Source organism: Gopherus evgoodei, chromosome 6 (genome assembly GCF_007399415.2).
Source record: "Gopherus evgoodei ecotype Sinaloan lineage chromosome 6, rGopEvg1_v1.p, whole genome shotgun sequence".
NCBI lineage: Eukaryota > Metazoa > Chordata > Testudines > Testudinidae > Gopherus > Gopherus evgoodei.
The window spans coordinates 63435520-63455027 of NC_044327.1; the positions used below are offsets into that span (position 1 = coordinate 63435520).

At 42.0% G+C, this 19508-nt stretch overlaps 1 protein-coding gene across 2 annotated transcripts; it reads left to right on the forward strand.

Moving 5' to 3' along the window:
• The first annotated feature begins 105 nt into the window (after window positions 1-105).
• ATG12 (autophagy related 12) lies at window positions 106-7323 on the forward strand. Of its 2 annotated transcripts, XM_030565951.1 has the most exons (4): window positions 106-285; window positions 667-803; window positions 2926-2988; window positions 3260-7323. In XM_030565951.1, exons 1-4 carry the CDS (start codon window positions 117-119, stop codon window positions 3317-3319), a joined length of 429 nt encoding a protein of 142 aa, XP_030421811.1. In that variant the 5' UTR covers window positions 106-116; the 3' UTR covers window positions 3320-7323. The 2 variants fall into 2 exon arrangements, with proteins under 2 accessions (XP_030421811.1, XP_030421809.1); XM_030565949.1 differs by lacking the exon at window positions 106-285 and having other exon boundaries at window positions 295-803; window positions 3260-3322.
• The last annotated feature ends 12185 nt before the right edge of the window (window positions 7324-19508 follow it).

The window sequence follows — 19508 nt, forward strand, 5'->3', positions numbered from 1 at the left end:
ATCGCGTTTGTCAACATCCGCCAGGACTAGTGCCCTGCTGTCACGTGCTCTCAAAGGCCGCTGCCAGGAGTTAATATGGTTCACGTCACGTCCGCCCTTACTTGCCTGTAAGCAGTATGGCGGAAGTGGAGGAGCAGCTACCTCTCTCTCCTCAGGATGGTGGCCGAGGCGAGTGTGGAGAAGAGCCCTCAGATGGAGGAGCTGCGGTGGGGGTTGCCGAGGCGGTTCCCCCTTCAGCCGGCTCCCCGGTGACCGAGGAACCTGCTGAGGACACCAAGAAGAAAAGTAATAGAAAAAGGAATTATTGCCCTGGGGGCGGGGCGAGGACGGTCGATCGCTCTGATTGCCAGGCGCATTGGCCAATCGGAGGAAAGAGTGAGCTGCCTTCCTCTGCTAGCTTAACCAATTAGGAAAAGGCAGAGGATATCGGGTTGGGGGGAATGCTCCACGCGTTGGTATCTCCCGGCCGCGGGTGGGACGGCAGGACTGCGGCCAATAGCTTGTCCCGGCACGAAGGAGTGGGCGGGGCTGGGTCTGTAGCTGCTGAGCTGTGTGTGAGGCGGGCGGCTTATGCCTGGGGGCGGGGCTCCTGCCTCTGCCGCAGGTGCGCGGCGCCTCTTTTCCTTCACTCCCCCGCACCGCACCCTGCCTCTGCTCTCGCCCTAGTTGACGTCCTGCTGAAGGCTGTGGGGGACACGCCGATCATGAAGACCAAGAAGTGGAGCGTGGAGCGGACCCGCACCATCCAGGGGCTCGTTGACTTCATCAAAAAGTTCCTCAAGCTGGTGGCCTCGGAGCAGCTGGTACGTGACCTGACTTGTTTATTCCCAAGCCGGGGAAGGATGCGGTGGGTACTGGGGCTGCTTGGTGTCACGTAGACGTGCCGGGGTGAAAAAGGGGATAGCAGTGAGGTGATGAAGTGCGGGACGTGTGGAGCTGGCAAGGCTGCAATCAGCGATGGTATCATGTTGCCTGCTTCTTAATTGTGTAAGTTGCTTTGTATGATGATGAGGTAACTCTCCACAGGGAACCTGAGAACAAAAAGAGCTGCTTGTACTTGCTGACTATGGAGCCTGTACTGGCATAGCTATGATAGCATCACCCCAAAGGATAGACAGCCTGCGCTAGAGAAGGGTTTTTTCCATCAGTGTAGGAACGCCAGCTCCAAAAACAAAGTTAGCTACCTTACCAGAAGCATTTTTCCATTGACATAGCTGTGTCTACATTGGGGTGAGGTTAGCCTATCTATGCTAAGCACAAACTCTGCTGTCTAACAGGAAGTGAAATACACATATAATAAAACATAAGGAAAACACACTTCATTGTAGTGCATAAAGGAAAAATATCTAAAAAGCCTTATATTAAATAAAAGCTATTGCATTTCCTTATGCATTTGTATAGTGCCTAGCACACTGAGGTCCCAGGGCTCCTAGGCACTATGGCAGGGGTTGGCAACCTTTCAGAAGTGGTGTGCTGAGTCTTCATTTATTCACTCTAATATAAGGTTTCGCGTTCCAGTAATACATTTTAATGTTTTTAGAAGGTCTCTTTCTCTACGTCTATAATATATAACTAAACTATTGCTATCTGTAAAATAAATAAGATTTTTAAAATGTTTAAGGAGCTTCATTTAAAATGAAATTAAAATGCAGAGCCCTCCGGACCAGTGGCCAGGACCCAGGCAGTGTAAGTGCCTCGTGAAAATCAGTTCGCATGCCGCCTTCGGCACGTGTGCCATAGGTTACCACCTTCTACACTATGGTAATATAAATGATAAATAATAATATAGATAGATACATCTATGGTCTTACCATCAGGCTCAGACACTCTTGTTTCCCTGGAGGCCAGTTCCTGGTTTTCTTTTAATATACTTAGGGCTGGTCTACACAGGGGGAATTGACATAAGATACGCAACTTCAGCTATGAGAATAGGTTGACTTACTGCAGTGTCATAAAAATCATAGAATATCAGAGTTGGAAGGGACCCCAGGAGGTCATCAAGTCCAACCCCCTGCTCAAAGGACCAATCCCCAGACACATTTTTACCCCAGTTCCCTAAATGGCCCCCTCAAGGGTTGAGCTCACAACTCTGGGTTTAGCAGGCCAATGCTCAAACCACTGAGCTATCCCTCCCCTGCTTCACCACTATGGCACACAGTAGTCTTCTCAGAGAGGTGGAGTACTGAAGTCGACTGGAGAGCACTTTGCTGTCAATTTAACAGGCTTTCAGTAGAGAAGGAAGCAGGGGGCAAAGGGGCAGCTGCCCCAGGGCCTGGCAATTTAAAAGGGCCCAGGGCTCCTGGCCGCTGCCAGCCTGGCAGTGGCCAAAAGCCCTGGATCCTTTAGATCACTGCAAGAGCCCCGACGTGCGCAGGGTGGGCAGCACAGAAGGGCTGGCTGGAGGAGGCTTACCCCCCTCCACCACCTGCTACCCGAGGCCCTGAAAGTACCAGTAAGACTTGTATGTTCCTTTCACCTCTAGATAAAAGTTTCCATGGGTATGTTTGATGCAAGAAATTTTGCAGTAGACAGGAGGTCTTGGTGTTGGATATTCAAAGCAAAAGAGCGAGGACCAGACCATTGGCTTGATGGCAGTGTACGAGACAAGTGCTTGATTGCAGGTCCTAATTCGAATGGTGTAGCATGCTCAGACCTGGGGAAGTGAGGATGACTCACATTGTTCCAGCAAAGACCCCATTGGCCAGTTAAAGAACAGAATTGCTAGGTTCCATGCAGTACCTCTCTCCCTAAATGATAGTGGCTCTGTGCAGAACTCTGAAGGTGTAAAGAGAGGTAAATACTGTGAACGGAAGGTAACCTTCACTCCATCCCTGACAGGGGCATAGGGTCGAAGAAGTGCTCCTTGTAGATAGGAAGATAACTCACCAGGCAGATTTTTTCATCTTCTGTTTTCTTCCCTCACAGTTTATATATGTGAATCAGTCCTTCGCTCCTTCTCCAGACCAGGAAGTCGGGACACTCTATGAGGTGACTTTAGTTTTGAGTGTTGTTCTTTCTTAATATTTATTTAGTAGAAACTGTCTGTACCCTTGGCTGCCTTTTTAAATCTGCTATATGTCTGCCATGCCCAAAGTGGTGACATCATGAATTTGGATAACATTGCATGAATATATTAATAACGGGTGAGAGTTTCATTATGCGTTTGTCCAATAGTTATAGTTTAATTCATAAATGGACTGCTTCATTAGGTAATCTTGTTGCTTTTCTCTTTCTCCACTCCCTTTTCTTTCCCCTGTAGTGTTTTGGAAGTGATGGCAAACTTGTACTGCATTACTGCAAATCTCAAGCTTGGGGATGAATGGTAAGCAGCCACTGATGCCTAGGACTGGCCTTCAGAAGGGAAGAGGCCTTTGAAATCTTCAGAAACAATGCCCATGGACATGCTGAAGAGAACTGTACATTACTGCCTATGAATTTATTTTATTCTGTGCATTTATCTACAAAATGATGCAGATGACTTGCATAAAAGAGCTACATAGGCTACTCAGCCACGTAATTCTTTCTTCCTTGTGTCAGTTGTAGTATGGGGAAAAAAATTGCATGTGCCATCTGTAGAATAGAGCCATCTTTCCTGCTGCAGAGCTCCCTGGTTGCCACATATGAAAGGACATTATTTCATGGCTTGTGAACTGCATAACTCTCCATTGCTCTGAATACTGTATTGAGGATATAGCTTCCCATTGTTAGGAGGGATATTTATTGCACATGTGAAGGTGGATTCAATTTACTTCTGACATAATGTTCATCTCTATTATGTGCAGTTTAATCTCTTACCTGTTGTGAAGTCTTTATTTTGAATGTGTAGTGTCTCGCTTACACTTCACTTCAGGCAAGTATTTTATAGCATTTGTCTCATAAATAACATATATAAACATACTGTATACTCTCACACCTTAAGTTATGTGAGTATCTGATACAACTGCATTTCTTGAACTTTTTTTTAATAATTTTTTTTTAATTTTTTCCTTTAGCAGTAGCAGGACACATGCTTCTTACCTTTTTCCTAATTGTTTAATATTTTCACCAAAGCTGTAATATACGTGGGGAAAATGTCTCTGGCAACTCTCACCTACCAGCAACAGCAGAAAGAGAGTGATCCAGCTATTGACTCTTTCAGTTCCATGGAAATAAATGTTGGATGTTATGCCCCAGGTCCCCTGCTTCACCTGCTGTATCGTCACTGTTCCATCAAAAGAAATGGAACACCATTTTGGGACATTTTGACAACTGTCACAAAGTAATCACAGGAAATCTTCTCCTGAAGAGGACTTGCTATCACAGTAACGGGAAGAAGGATACTGAGTCTCCGTCCCACCCATGCACTGACATCTACCCTGTGTGGGAAAGGAGACTTGCCAAACAGCTCTGTTTAGGGGATGGGCAAAGGCTTAATCGGGTTCCTCTACCAAATCACTTCCCCTGTTAGTAACATGAAGGAATACTAAAGAATTATCTGCAGCCTGCTTATCTATTAATATGTAATTGTAAATTTGGCTGCTTGTTACCCAAGAGTGTGGCTACATCCTCTGCATGCATAATTTTTGTTCTATTTAAGATGTTTTAATAAACTCGATATTTCTTTTTTCATGTTGAAAGCTATATCAAAATTTTTTGATTTCAGCTAACCAAGTTGCAACCAACTCTAATTTATGCAAATGTGTTGAGTATTTAAGTGCCTGTCTGTATTTAGACAATCAAAATTCTGAAGGATTATGAATAGGTGTGTTCTAAATCTGTTTCCAAATGAATTATTTTAGTAATAATTACTATATTTTCAGAAAACTGATACACACAAGTTTATAATTCCTTGTTTATGAAATGGTGTCTTCCAGTAAATCTAAAAACTTTCTAAAATAGTTAAACGAGTGTCCCTTTGATTAAAATTCAAAACCAGAAAAATAGATACCTGTTATTCTTTCAGAGCCAATATTGGGTTGCTCTGAAGCAATTGTAACCTTGAACAGCCACTAGAGGGTACTTGACGATAAAAAGATTTTCACATTTTTCCATAGCTTTTGGAAGTGATTTTGTATTCCCATTTTGCCTGCTAAACACATGTGATTAGGTTGCACTCAAGCTTGTGGCTTCTACGTGGCAATGTGTTTGTCTAAGAGAGAAACCACAACCCTGGGTCTGTCTAATTAGTTTTAGACTGAGACTGTTCATCTCAGTTGTCTTAATTAATCAAACTACTGGTGTGGTGCATATGGACATTTGGAATAATGCGAGAAGCAGAAAAGGAAATAATAGAAATGAGAGGTGGAAGAGACTTAAGTCATCTTATCCATCCACCTACTACTGTGGGATTGTTCGTCTTGCTGCATTATCAGTTTTATCCTTTTGAGTTTGAAATGAAGCCAGGGATGGGGCTTCTCTTCCTTCCTCGGGGACTATTTTACAGTGGTAATAGACCTCATCGTTAGGTGTCTGTTTCCTTGCATTCAACGTATGTATTAATTTGCTTAGTTTTGTTCTATTTCAAACTTAGAATCATAGAATTAAAAGTACCCCCTGCCAAGATTCAATAGGGAGTAGACCTCTTATATAGATAAAATGTGCTTTTCCTCAGGATTTGGCAGGTTCATTTGACCACACTAAATCATTCCTGTTTCTTTGCATTTGCACTATTTATAGATTTAAAGACAGTTGTTCTTTTCCTCCCCTACTTGTTAGCTGAAAAGTATGTTTAGTTCTTTCAGTCTCTAACCTAGCGGGGTCTAGGGTACAGGCCAGGAGGCTTCTTGGTGATCCTGTTTTCAGCTGCTTCTAGCAGTGATCAAGTGGCCGGCTCTCCATTGACCACAATACAGCACTCTGAAGACCACCAGTGATCCATATGCCACCATTTAGGATAGCAACTCCTCCTTTAAAGGATGCCACCATTCAGGATAGCAACTCCTCCCTAAAAGGGGAAATTCTTTATCTGAGTCTGTCTGAAATTATGGATTATTGTATAAACTTTCTAAAGGTGAGTCACATAGCTTATTAAGGTGAGTGAATAAATGGCTAGCAGGTAGAAGAATTCGAGACAGAAGTGTGTGGTCTATGGAATCTGGCAAGGAATGAAGCCCCACAGTAAATATAGCTTTGACTAAATCAATTTAAGTATAATGTGTAATATCTCAATTTGCAGATGAGCCTAAAATGAAGGGTGTGGTTAAGAAACACAGGAGGTAACTGTTTGACAGGATAATTTTGATAGATCAGGCATCTAGTCGAGGTGAAATAAGTGTAAAATAATATCTCAGCTATGTATAGTTTAAATGACAGTTAATTAATGCAGTACAACTGAAGAAATACATAGCTAAATTGGAGGGAGTACAGTCTAGGGTAACAAATGGTAAAGGAAATAAGAATAGTTATAAAGTTTCTTTATCATAAAACGTGATGAGTGAGAGGTGACAAACTGGAATACTTTTAAATTAGATAGGGTTTATTATAAAATTAAATCATGAAGGTTGATGACTGGGACCATTGACACTAGGATGGGGTGGCAGACTTAAACTGTGGGGGAATTAAGGGAAGTCTTACACATCATGGCCCATTCCTAAAGCTCTTAATCACAAGGAGCTTGATTATGCACTTTTTCTTGCTATGGGTAATTTCCACCACTCAAGAGTGTTCACCAGTGTCGGTAAATAAAACTTTAAATCCATTTGGATTGTAGGATGAGTGGGGGAAAAAAGAAACTGTAATAGAAGTAGGGGAAAATATGCATATTTTCATTTTTTATTTAAATACATTTCATAAACTATATTAGCTAGAACTGTATCTGTGGTGACAGCCTCTCAAAATCCAAGTTCATTTAATGCATGGAAAATACAATAGTCATGTGACTGCCTGAGCAATTTATGGGCATCATGGCATTACTGTGCAGTTTCGTGTATCTGGACCCAAGAAGTATTAGGTTGTATGCTGAAATTACTTCTAGTCTCAAATTTTGGCTAAAAATATCAGAAAAACTGGCAAAATAATTTGGAAACTGATACGAATATTTAATGTTAACCTACATGTTTTTAAATCTACAGAACTAATAAACTTCATTCAAGAGTTTAAAAAAAAATTGGCTGAAGAACTGTCTGAGTAATTAATGTTAATTCTTGAGGAAATCTTGTAACATTGGGGAAGTTCTAGAAACTGGAAAAAAGCTAATGTGCCAATGTCATGCCAAAGTTTAAAAAGAAAAGGCTACATAGTAACTATGGGCCAATTATCTTGATATCAATCCAATGTAAAAACATGGAAAGTCTGATACGGGATGCAATCAGTAAATAAATAAATAAAGAATGGTAGCGTAATTGATCCAATCAAGATGGTTTTATGTCAAGTACGTCTTTAGATTAGAAGCTTAATTGATAGAGGTAACTATTGATATAGTAACTATACTGACATGTTACACACAGATTTGTGTAAATCAAATGACTATCTCATATATTCTGATATTAATAAATACCACTCTACTAAATCCATATATCTATTAATGGATTAAAAACTTACCTTTTAATATTTATCAGATATTAATTGTAAATAAGGAGGCATCTAAGGGGGTGTTTCTAGCGGGATGCATCCAGGAATGCTTTCTTGGTCTAATGCTATTTAATATTTCATTTAGTAATCAGCAAGAACATACAAAATCATTGCTGGTAAAATTTAAGTGACACAAATTGGTAAAGTGGTAAATAATTCTACAGAACAATCTGGATTGTTTGGTAAACTGGGTTCACTTGAACCTTGAACAACGTGGTGTTTTTGTTTGCTGTTTTTTACACGGCTAAAGGGGAGCCAGAGGTATGTAAGGTCATACATACCATTATAAACAAAGAATGTAGGTCTCACTTGTAGGATGGGGAATTGTATTTTGGAAAGCAGTAATTCAAAAAAAATACTTGGGGCCACTGTAAATAATCAACTGAACAGAATTTATCAATGTGATATGGTGGCTAATAGTGCGATCCTTTTATGTGTATGTAGAGGCGTATAGAGCAGAAGTAAGGAAGAGGAGATATTACCACTGTGTATAGCATTAGTGAAACAGTTACTGGAATAATGTTTTCAGTTCTGGTGTAAACACTTTTTAAAAATACAAATTGGACAAAGTTCAGGAAAGAGCTCTATGTGAATGGTCTGGAAAACCTGCCTCACAGTGAGAAGAAAGTCTTTTTATTCAAGAGAAGGCTAAGTGGTGACTTCATTGTGGTCTATGAGGGAAAGGTTCTGACAGAAGGCTCTTCAATCCAGGCTACTATCAGGCAAAAGTATAACCAGATCCAATGGCTGCAAGTTGAAAGTAGATAAACTCAGACTAAAAATAAGGTGTAAAGCTTTAGCCATGAGCGTAATTAGTCACTGGAACAACTTATCTAGGAATGTGGTGGATTCTCCGTCACTTGAAGTTTTTGAGTCAAGATTGGATGTTTTTCTAAATGACACTCCAGCTCAATTAGGAGTTGTAGGCTTGATCTAGAATTATAGAGTAAATTATAGAATGAAATGTATGATGCAGGAAGTCAGACAAGATGATCGTAATAGTTCCTTCTGATCGTAGAATCTATGAAAAGTTGGAAAAATCAAATTTGACTTCCACTGTTTCCTAGTCAACTTGTTTGTTGCTTTAAACTGTAGTTCTGACTATGGAAGTTTACTTGGTTTACAGCAGCAGAATAATATAATAATGATCTTGCCTTGCTGTGACAGTCTCTGTACCATTTTTCCCCCTTGTCACTGTCAAGGTATGAACCCTCACTCTGAACCTTAGCGTCCAAAAGATGTGGTACCTGCATAAACCCCCTAAGCTTAATTACTAGCTTAGAAATGATAGAGCTGCAACCACCTAAAACTATAGTGTTTTGGGGCACTTTCTGGCCCCCAAACTCTTCCCTGGGGACCCCAAACCTAAGCCCCTTGGATCTCAAAACAAAGGGAAATAAACCATTCCCCTCCTTTCTTCCTCCCAGATTCTCCCCTCCCTGGGTAACATTTGGAGATCCCTGTGATTCAACTCCTTAAATCTTAAAACAGAGAGGAAATTCACCTTACCCCCCCTTCTTTCCCCCTCCCAGACTCTCCCTGAGAGAGAGACAGTAATCCTAAAACAGAGAGAAATTAGGCTTTTCCTCCCCCCTTCTCTTCTTTCTCCCACCAATTTCCTGGTGAGTGCAGACTCCTGCCCCTTGGGTCTCACATGAGAATAAAAAAAAAATCAGGTTCTTAAAAAGAAAAACTTTTAATAAAAGAAAAAAAGTAAAAATTGTCTCTGTAAAATCAAGATGGAAAATGTTACAGGGTCTTTCATCTTATAGACTCTAGAGAGAATCCTTCCCCCAGCACAAGTACACATTGCAGCAAACAGAAATACAATTCTTCCAGCAAAAATACACATTTGCAAATAAAGAAAACAATCAAAAGACTAAACTGCCTTTCTAATTGGTACTTACTAAATTGAACAGGAGAGGCTGTTTCAGAAAATTGGAGAAATCTGCTTACGTCTGGCCCCTCTCAGAACCCAGAGAGAACGAAGAAAAACCCAAGCACAAACAAAGGCTTCCCTCCACCGAGATTTGAAAGTATCTTGTCTCCTGACTGGTCCTCTGGTCAGGTGTTCCAGGTTTACTGCTAGTTAACCCTTTACAGGTAAAAGAGACATTAACCCTTAACCATCTGTTTATGACAGTCACTTCTTACAGAAATAGTATTTGATATAACTGAAATACTGCACTATCTGAACAGATGGTAATGTTGATGTAAATGTCTAAACTACTTCATTTGGTTTAGTATATTCTGAATGTGTTCTTAAAGGTGTAAAGTATTTTTATATTTCCTCTCATTATTTCCAAATTAACAGAAATGCTACATTTCACTCTGTGCCTAGCAACTGCTTCCTCCCTGTGCAGACTCCAGGGACCTAACCTGTTCCTTACAGTTTCTAAATAATTTCAGTTTCCCGCTAATGAAGTCTAGATCCTCTTTGTCAGCTTCTTGATGCTACTGGAACTCCAATCGTCTGATTGCCCCTTACATCTTAAAAAGAAGCAGTGACAAAAGCAGTACCTACCCACTCTCTCAGACTAGGTGAAGGAGTAATTTCCTGTCAACCCTTTAAAGCTCTGTGAACAGCCCTATACATCCTCTACCAGCTCCTGTATCCTAAGAAAATCAGTATGGCCACCTGCTTTTTATCAAAGTATATGAATGAATATTCCATAAGTATTTTCTTATATAAGAAAAAACTAAACAGTACAAGTTAATTTAAATTAAATATAAACTAATAATTTAAATGAATAGCAAATGAGGTAATCAGAGGTACTGAATGAAACTGGAGTTGCCTCAATTACAACGTTCTTAATAGGGAGGTGTAGAATCAACTGGTGTATAAGTATTAATGTCAGCTCAGTGCCAACTTGAGCAAAGATCTTCTCAACCCTGTTTAAAGTGTGGTTCTAGAAAAACGACCCCAGAAAATGGGGAATGCTCCTTGTCCATGGATCATTGATGAGGATGGCTAGCAAAGTTATCAGCCTTGCATAACACAGCATGAGCTGCAAGTTAGTGATAATCTTTGTATGTTTTTCCATATGCAAAGAACAAAGATATACTTTAAGCATAAGTGACTTGTATACTAATCAAAGACCACCAAGCAGGAACAGAAGTCAAGTACCCATGAGAGAGCACAATATGCTTGTATGTCTCCTCTGCCAGAACAGGAGATGGCTGCCTGTCCATAAATAGTCTTTAGGTAGTTAAAGGTACAGTACATATAATATAAAGTAATATTATTTCCATAGCTAAATTTACCATGATCCTGGGGCAATCTCCATATAAATCAATGAAGCAGATGAGTTTGACCTACTCGATTCAGATAGAAGTGAGTTAACATTAGCTTACCTGTTTGATATGCTCTTATGGAATACCCATTCACAACTGTCAACTTAATCTAATTAAACTTTATAATGTTATTGCTAAATATCTGTATCAAAAGATGGTGTTCTGCAGCATAAAAATATCAAAACAATAGACCAAAGTTGCAACTCCTACATCAAAATGAAAAATCAATATGGGAAGTTAAAATGGGGAGAAAAGTCTGACACTCTCTCTAGGCTTGGTATCAGAGCTAATAATCCCTGCCTTCTCTGGGAAGTGGAATGCACAAGAGGAAGCTGATTTCTAAAACAGCAAAATTGCAAAGCAGAGAAGAGGGGCTCCAAGTAGAAGACCACACAATAACTATTCTAAAGAAGGCTTAAGGAGATTTGATTTTCTCATTGTTTAACTGTTGAAAATTGATAGCGCGGAATATCTTATTTAAAAATGTGTTTTCTCACAATGTTCATTAAACAAAAAAAATAAGTGAAAACCTAAGGTTTACCACATACTTCCAGCAGATTAATATATCCCCAGACTGAGCACAAACTGATGGCTATGGATAGTCCTGAGGAGGGGTTGGAGCTGAAAATCACAACTCTCCAATTAATAGTACTTGCTTCACTCAGCAGTGCATATATCAATGTGAATGTATGTTTCAGTGAGCAATACATGACTTAGTGAAGCATGTACATCACGCACTATGTGATGTATATGTTTCATAGTGTGATTGTTTCCTTATTTGACTGATGTATGCTTGTGATGTTTGTTATATATTTCTGAATAGTAGAGTTTTAATTATGCTTGCAACAGTTCCTGACGTGCTTCATTAGCTTCTGGTTCTCACCGAATAGATAAGGGGTAGGCAACCTATGGCACATGTGCCGAAGGCTGCACACGAGCTGATTTTCAGTGGCACTCACACTGCCCAGGTCCTGGCCACCAGTCTGGGGGACTCCGCATTTTAATTTAATTTTAAATGAAGCTTCTTAAACATTTTAAAAACCTTCTTTACTTTACATACAACAATAGTTTAGTTATATATTATAGACTTATAGAAAGAGACCTTCTAAAAACATTAAAGTGTATTACTGGTTCACAAAATCTTAAATTAGAGTGAATAAATGAAGACTTGGCACACCACTTCTGAAAGGTTGCAAACCCCTGGAATAGATCATACATTATGTAAATAGTGACATCCACAGGCATTTAGAGCAGACCCTTATGTGAGATAAAAGGCACAGACTTTCAATTTCAATCAAAACACTTTCAATTTTATTAGTACAGCCCTTATTTGGACCCATTAAGGGTCCAAAACATTACAGCAACATTGTAAGATATAGTGCTTTGGAGCGTGACTGGAGAATGCCATCTACTTATAAGGGAATATTCTTTGTAGCATATAATTTACATACGTTCATTTTTATTATCTGCTTGATAAAATGTTTTATGCTATATATACCTGTTTGCTTATTTACAGTGAATTCCGTGGTATTCTCAAAATCTTTGAGGCACATTACTTTAAACTGATAAGAACGCACATATTGCGCTTGACTGGGCAGAAGGATCTATGCCTTTTTTGTAAATATATAGAATCTTGAGTGAATTTATAGAGACTTGATATTATTGGTAAATAATGATCAGTAGAGGTGTTGCCTTAAAGGGGTGGGGGAAGTAAATCTTAGAATAAATCAGGTGTGGTAAAGGGAAGTGTGTGGTGTATAATGAAGAGGAGACAGATAAGTAAGGTGAAAGCAAACAGATGTGTTTTAGGAATAAGAATACAATTAATAGGGAAAGAGGAAAACCACAAACACAAATCAGTATTACGACCAATTAAAATAGTGACACTGACTTCCAATGGGGCATAAAGCCCAAACCTAGATAAATTCCTCCCTTGGCCAAGTACCCTATAACAGAAATTGTTTTCTTCCTGCTTAATCTAGGTGCTGAATTGTGTGCAGTAGTTTAGGTCCTGAGCACCACCATCGGGCTAGTGGAAAGCTGTCAAGGAACTCTGAGGAGTCCAACGGATGGATGGTGATCTCCATGGAAGAGAAGCCCTCCAGAGATGGAACAGCAGGATAAGGTAAGTGTTGAAGGTCTTCTCCAGAGACTTCCTCTTCTTTGGGAGAGGTGTCACTCTCGTCAATATGGTCAGAACCACAATGAGACCTGTACCGCAGTGTGCACAGGCTGCCATTTAGATGCACAGCCCTGCATCCACACAGGTCAGTCTTTTATAGATGTTAAAGTGGGAAAATTTGGACTTTTCCAAATAGAAATGCCAAGCAAGTCTGAGGTGATAGAACCTTCAGGGATTTGGGTGGAAAAACAGCTGGGATGACCTGAGCCCAAAGGCAGGAAAATCCAATCCTGACCAGTTGGGGCTAGTTTAGAGTCAGTGCCCCGAGAGTATGTCTACAATACGAAATTAGGTTGATTTTATGGAATCAATTTTAATACGGTCAATTGTGTGGAGTGCATCCTCACTACCATGGCTAGCATCGACTCACAGAGTGGTGCACTGTGGAAAGCTATCCCACAGTTCCTGCAGTCTCTGCTGCCCATTGGAATTAAGGGTTAAGAACCCAATACCTGATGGGGCAAAAACATTGTCACGGGTGGTTTTGGGTACATGTCATCCCTCTCCCCCCCTCCCTCCCACCCTCCCTCTGTGAAAGCAATTACAGATAATCATTTCACACCTTTTTTCCTGGGTTACCCATGCAGACGCCATAGCATGGCAAGCATGAAGCCCATTCAACTCAACGCTGCATTGTAAACACCTGGCACATTTTCCTGCAGTATGTACAGCAGAACCTGGCTAAGAGACAGCAGTGCAAGGATGATTGTGATGAGGACATGGACATAGACATTCTTGAAAGCACAGGCTGTGGCAATTGGGACATCATGACAGAATTGGAGCTGGTTAATACAGTAGAACACCGATTCTGGGCCCGGCAAACAAGCACAGATTGGTGGGATCACAGAGTGTTGCAGGTATGGGATGATTCACGGGGGCTGTGAAACTTTCTCATGCATAAGGCCACTTTTCTGGAACTCTGAGTTGCTTTCCCTGTCCCTGAAGCGCAGGAATACCAAGATGAGAGCTGCCCTGACAGTTGAGAAGCGAGTGGCGATAGCACTGTGGAAACTCGGAACGCCTCAGTGCTACCGGTCAGTCGGGAATCAATTTGGAGCGGGCAAATCCATTGTTGGGACTGCTGTGATTCAAGTAGCCAAAGCAATCATGGACGTTCTGCTATCAAGGGTAGTGACTCTGAGAAATGTGCAGGTCATACTGGATGGCTTTGCTGCAGTGGGGTTCCCTAACTGTGGTGGGGCGATAGATGGAACGCATATCCCTATCTTGGCACCAGAACACTTTGCCAACCAGTACATCAACCGCAAGGGATACTTCTCAATAGTGCTGCAAGCATTGTTGGATCACAAGGGACGTTTCACCGACATCAAAATGGAATGGCCGGGAAAGGTGCATGACGCTCGCATCTTTAGGAACTCTGGGCTCTTTGAGCAGCTGCAAGAAGGGATTTATTTCCCAGACGAGAAAATTACCATTGGCAATATTGAAATGCCAATAGTTATCCTTAGAGACCCAGCCTACACCTTGCTCCCATAGCTCATGAAGCCATACACAGGCAGTCTGGACAGTAGTAAGGAGCCATTAAACTATAGGCTGAGCAAGTGCAGAATGGTGGTAGAATGTGCCTTTGGACATTTAAAAGCTCTCTGGAACTGTTTGCTGACTAGGTTAGACCTCAGCGCAACCAATATTCCCATTGTTATTTCTGCTTGCTGTGTGCTCCATAATATCTGTGAGAGTAAGGGGGAGACATTTATGGCGGGGTGGGAGGTTGAGGCAAATCTTCTGGCTGCCAATTTTGAACAGCCAGACACCAGGGCGATTAGAAGAGCACAACTAGGCATGCTCTGCATCAGAGAGGCTTTGAAAACCAGTTTCATGACTGGCTAGGCTATGGTGTGACACTTGTGTGTGTTTCTCCTTGATGCAAACCCGTCCCCTTTGTTGATTTTAACTCTCTGTAAGCCAACCACCATCCCCCTTTCGATCACAGCTGGTAAAGGAAATAAAGTCACTATTGTTTTGAAACCATGCATTCTTTCTTTATTAATTTAAAAAAGAGGGAGATAATTGATAAGGTATCCCAGGTGGGGTGCAGGAGGAAGGAAGAGGGAAGGACACGGCCCCATTGCTTATTGCAGCCACACTACAAATCAGAACTGTTTGAATGACAGCCTTCTGTTGCTTGGGCCATCCTCTGGAGTGCAGTGGCTGGGTGACCAGAGCCTCCCCTTCCTCCCCGCAGTATTCTTGGACGTCTGAGTGAGGAAGATATGGAACTTGGGGAGGAGGACAAGTGGTTGTACAGTGGCTGCAGTGTGCATCTGTGCTCTTGTTGGCTTTCCTGCAGCTCCACCAAATGCCTCATCATGTCCATTTGCTCCCTCTTTAGCCTCAGCATTGCATCCTGCCTCTTCTCATCATGCTCACTTAATGCTTTCCTGGCCTCTGCCACTGAATGCCTCCATGCATTCAGCTGTGCCCTATTGGTGCGGGAGGACTGCATGAGCTCGGAAAACATGTTATCGCAAATGCGTTTCAACATCCCCAATGGTTATTTTCTGGTCTGGGAAGTAAATCTCTTGCTGCAGCTGTTTAAACAGATTGGTGTTCCTGAAGACACGAGCGTCATGAACCCTTCCCGGCGAACCCACGTTGATGTTGGTGAAATGACCCTTGTGATTCACAGTGCTTGCAGCACCATTGAAAAGTATCCCTTGCAGTTTATGTACTGGCTGTCCTGGTGCTCCGGTGCCAAGATAGGGATATGGGTTCAATCTATTGCCCCACTACAGTTAGGGAACCCCATTGCAGCAAAGTCATCCAATATGACCTGCACATGTCACTACCTTTGGTAGCAGCAGCTCAGTGATTGCTTTGGCTACTTGAATCACATCAGCCCCTACAGTAGATTTGCCCACTCTAAACTGATTCCCGATTCACCGGTAGCTGTCTGGCATTTCAAGCTTCCACAGGGCTATCACCACTCGCTTCTCAACTGTGAAGGCTGCTCTCATTTTGGTGTCTTTGTGCTTCAGGGCAGAGGACAGCAAGTCACAAAGTTCTATGAAAGTGGCCCTACGCATACCAAAGTTTCGCAGCCACTGGGAATTGTCCCACGCCTGCAACACTCTGTGGTCCCACCAGTTTCCTGGGCCCAGAATCAGCGTTCCACGACATGAACCTGCACCATTAACACCATGATCTACAAAGCACCAGGGCCTGCGGTTTGAGAGAATTCTGTGTCCATGTCCTCATCACTCTTGTCGTCGCACTGCTGCCTTCTCCTCACCTTGTTTTGCAGGTTCTGGTTCAACATCAACTGCACTATAATGCGCGAGGTGTTTACAATGTTCATGGCTGCTGCGTTGAACTGAGCAGGCTACATGCTTGCCGTGGTATGGTGTCTGCACAGATAACTCAGGAAAAAAGGCGTGAAACTGTTGTCTGCTGTTGCTTTCACAGAGGGAGGGAGAGGGGGCCTGACGACATGTACGCAGAACCACCCACAACGTTTTTTGCCTCATCAGACATTGGGATCACCCAGAATTCCAGGGGGGGGAGACTGTGGGAACTATGGAATAGCTATGGGATAGCTACCCACAGTGCAACGCTCCAGAAGTTGACACTAGCCTCAGTACTATGGACGCACACCGCCGAATTAATGTGCTTAATGTGGCCGCATGCACTCGACTTTATACAATCTGTTCCAAAATTTATTTCTGTAAAATTGAAGTAATCCCATAGTGTAGACATACCCCTAGTAATATCTCCAGATAAACCACTTTCCTATTGACTTCAGTGAGGTTTTTTCACAGGAAAACTGGGAATACAGCTGGAGCCATCTTTTAAGCTTTGCTCTTGTGGTTCTTATGATGCCAACAAAAGAGACAAGGTGGATGAGTTAATAGCTTTTGGTGGGCCAACTTCTGTCAGAGATAGAAGCTTTTAGACTACACCGAACTCTTCAGGTATGAAACCTTCTCTCTTCCTCTCACCAACAGCAGTTCTCCCAATAAAAGGTATTACCTCACCCATCTTGTCTCTTTAATAGTCTGTGACCAACAGGGCTACAACAACACTGCACAAGACCTTTTATAACTGTATCTGTGTGCAGTGGCCATCACCATTACTAAAATCATCACCATTCTGCCTGTGAAATAGCATGGGACTATCATACTAATGTTAATTCTTTGCAAAGACAAATCTGTAAAAAATTTGTGTCCACTCTTTATAAAGCTTCCTGTGCAAATACATAAATGAAGCATTATTTATATTTATAGAGCTTTCAATGTTTCTATTTGAAATGGGAAGGGTGGGTGTATTTCTATTCTGCTAGATTAATTTTAGGTATTTCTCCAGAATAAATTGAGGGGAGGAGGGATGAGGGGGAGATTGAGGGAATTGTGTGTGGCTGGAGCTAAACTCTCTCTCTCTCTCTCTCTCCCTCTGGTGAAATTACTAGCCATACATACACAATGGAACAGTTTCAACAGAGGAGACAGAGACATCCACTCTGGAATACCAAACAGCCCAGTGGTTAGGGCACTCACATGGGAGACCTGGGTTCAAGTCCTTGCCCCCTATCAGGCAGAGTGGGGATTCCAACTCCATATCCCACATTAGGCATAAGGGGGCCATCCCACCTCCTCCAGCAAATGTAGGCTTATTCAGAGCATGTCTACTGGATTTAGTCCCAAGGCAAGAGAGTCAGGGGAACCTAGTTTGTGAATCTCACCAAGGTTTAGCCATGAGCTCGGTAGTGAGCTGCTGGACATCATCAGGACTTAGGTGACTATGTATGTGCCCAGCCACTGAAATTTAAGCACTTCTGGGATATTAAAGTGAAAACATAGTTGGCACCTAACCCTGTAGGCTCCTAAAGTCCCTTGGGATCCGAGGGTTGGCTGTGTAAATGCCAATGTTGGACTTAATGGGCACTTAGGTGCAGGGGTGCTGGAACAATTTTTATAGTGGAAGTGCTGTTAGCCATCGAACCGAACTGTAAATCCTGCATATGATGGAAATCATTTCACGCCAGGGGTTACAGCAGCAGCCCCAGCACCACTAGTTCCAGCACCTATGCTTAGGTGCCTAAGTCCCCCTTCTGAATCTAGACTCCAAAGCACAGTTTTCACCAAGGTGTGAATTCTGTGTTAGGCTGTGGCCCTAAAATAAAGAGTGGCATACCTGGGTCCTGGTTATAGAATGCCAGTCACCTTGGCTAGATGCTAATGAGAGCAGTCCCATTTAACTAACTGGTACTGCTCAGAAGCAAAATGTTGTGCAGGAGCATGGCCTTAATGTGCTCTGGTACTGTAAACTCTTTGAATTAAATATCCTTATCATGTCTTTTTATCTATGTTTTATAAAAAATATATACATTTTAGGGCTTTTTTAAAAAAATCGATTTCATGTCAGCCTTTAAATTTCTTCATTACAGCTTTCCTGCTTGGAGGCTTTTTGAAGTCTACCTCCTTGCTGTGGCCATAGCATAAACAGAAAGGTGAAAGGTGCATTGCATCTCAGTCTTGTTCATAAATGATGACCCTGTCCCCAGGGTGACTGCATGTACTGCTCTTTGTCAAAAGAGAAGAGAAGCCACACGGAGAGGCCTCGCACAAGTGGAAGAGAGGCACTCAAGATGATGTTACTCTTAGTTTCTCCCCTTTTTTCAGCAGCAGCCACCTGTTCTCTCCTACCTCAACCCTCTCTTGCACACCTGCCAATATTTAAAATATAGGAATAGGTTGGGGAAGAAATATTTTTACTTCACTAAACTACATGCAAGTAGGCAGGATTATTTCTGGAGGGACAGAATGAGGAAAATTATAAATTATAGGGTCTGCCCTTCCTAAATGGGTGCAATTGGTTCAAATTAGGGCTGTCAATTAATTGCAGTTAACTCGCATGCTTAACTAAAAAAAAATAATCACGTTTAAAAAAATTGTTGATGCTTTTTCACCTCCAGCTGGCTAGGAAACCTTATCCCTTCCTCTTGGACAAGGATGGGGGCACAGTGTGATCCCTGCTCTGCAGAGGTGATGCAGCCAGGACAGGGCTAAGTAACTGCTATCATCTTGGGAAGAGAAGTCCCCTTTTAAGGGACAGATGGAGAGGCTGAACTGGGTTGATGATATGCTGTGGGGAGAAAGAGGGTCATTCTGAAGCTGTGTTGTGTGAGGAGGGGGGATACTTCAGTACTGCATGAGGTGCAGCGGTGCAAACCTCTGAAATAGATAGTATGGTGAGAGATACTTTACTCCTACACGAAGCAGACAGATTAGATGGATTAGAGTGGGGGCAATTCATGACTTATTTTTTAATGTCCCTGCTTTTTCTCTTGAGCATGCAAAGCTGGAACTTTCTAGCTGCTACAGAGTCTGACACTTAAAGAAGAGATTCAAATGCACTTTAAAAATGTCTGGGAATGGGGCAAAACATTAGAATGAAGAAATGCCACCTTCCCACACTAAAGGAGGGGGGACTTTAAGAAGCCATACCTGAACTCTTTGTTAGGCGT

Excerpts from the sequence above, each read along its gene's own strand:
- ATG12 (XM_030565949.1), top strand. The coding sequence starts at position 441 with ATGCTCCACGCGTTGGTATCTCCCGGCCGCGGGTGGGACGGCAGGACT. Across the intron at positions 804-2,925 it reads TGGTGGCCTCGGAGCAGCTG|TTTATATATGTGAATCAGTC; the intron begins GTACGTGACCTG and ends CTTCCCTCACAG. Across the intron at positions 2,989-3,259 it reads AAGTCGGGACACTCTATGAG|TGTTTTGGAAGTGATGGCAA; the intron begins GTGACTTTAGTT and ends TTTCCCCTGTAG.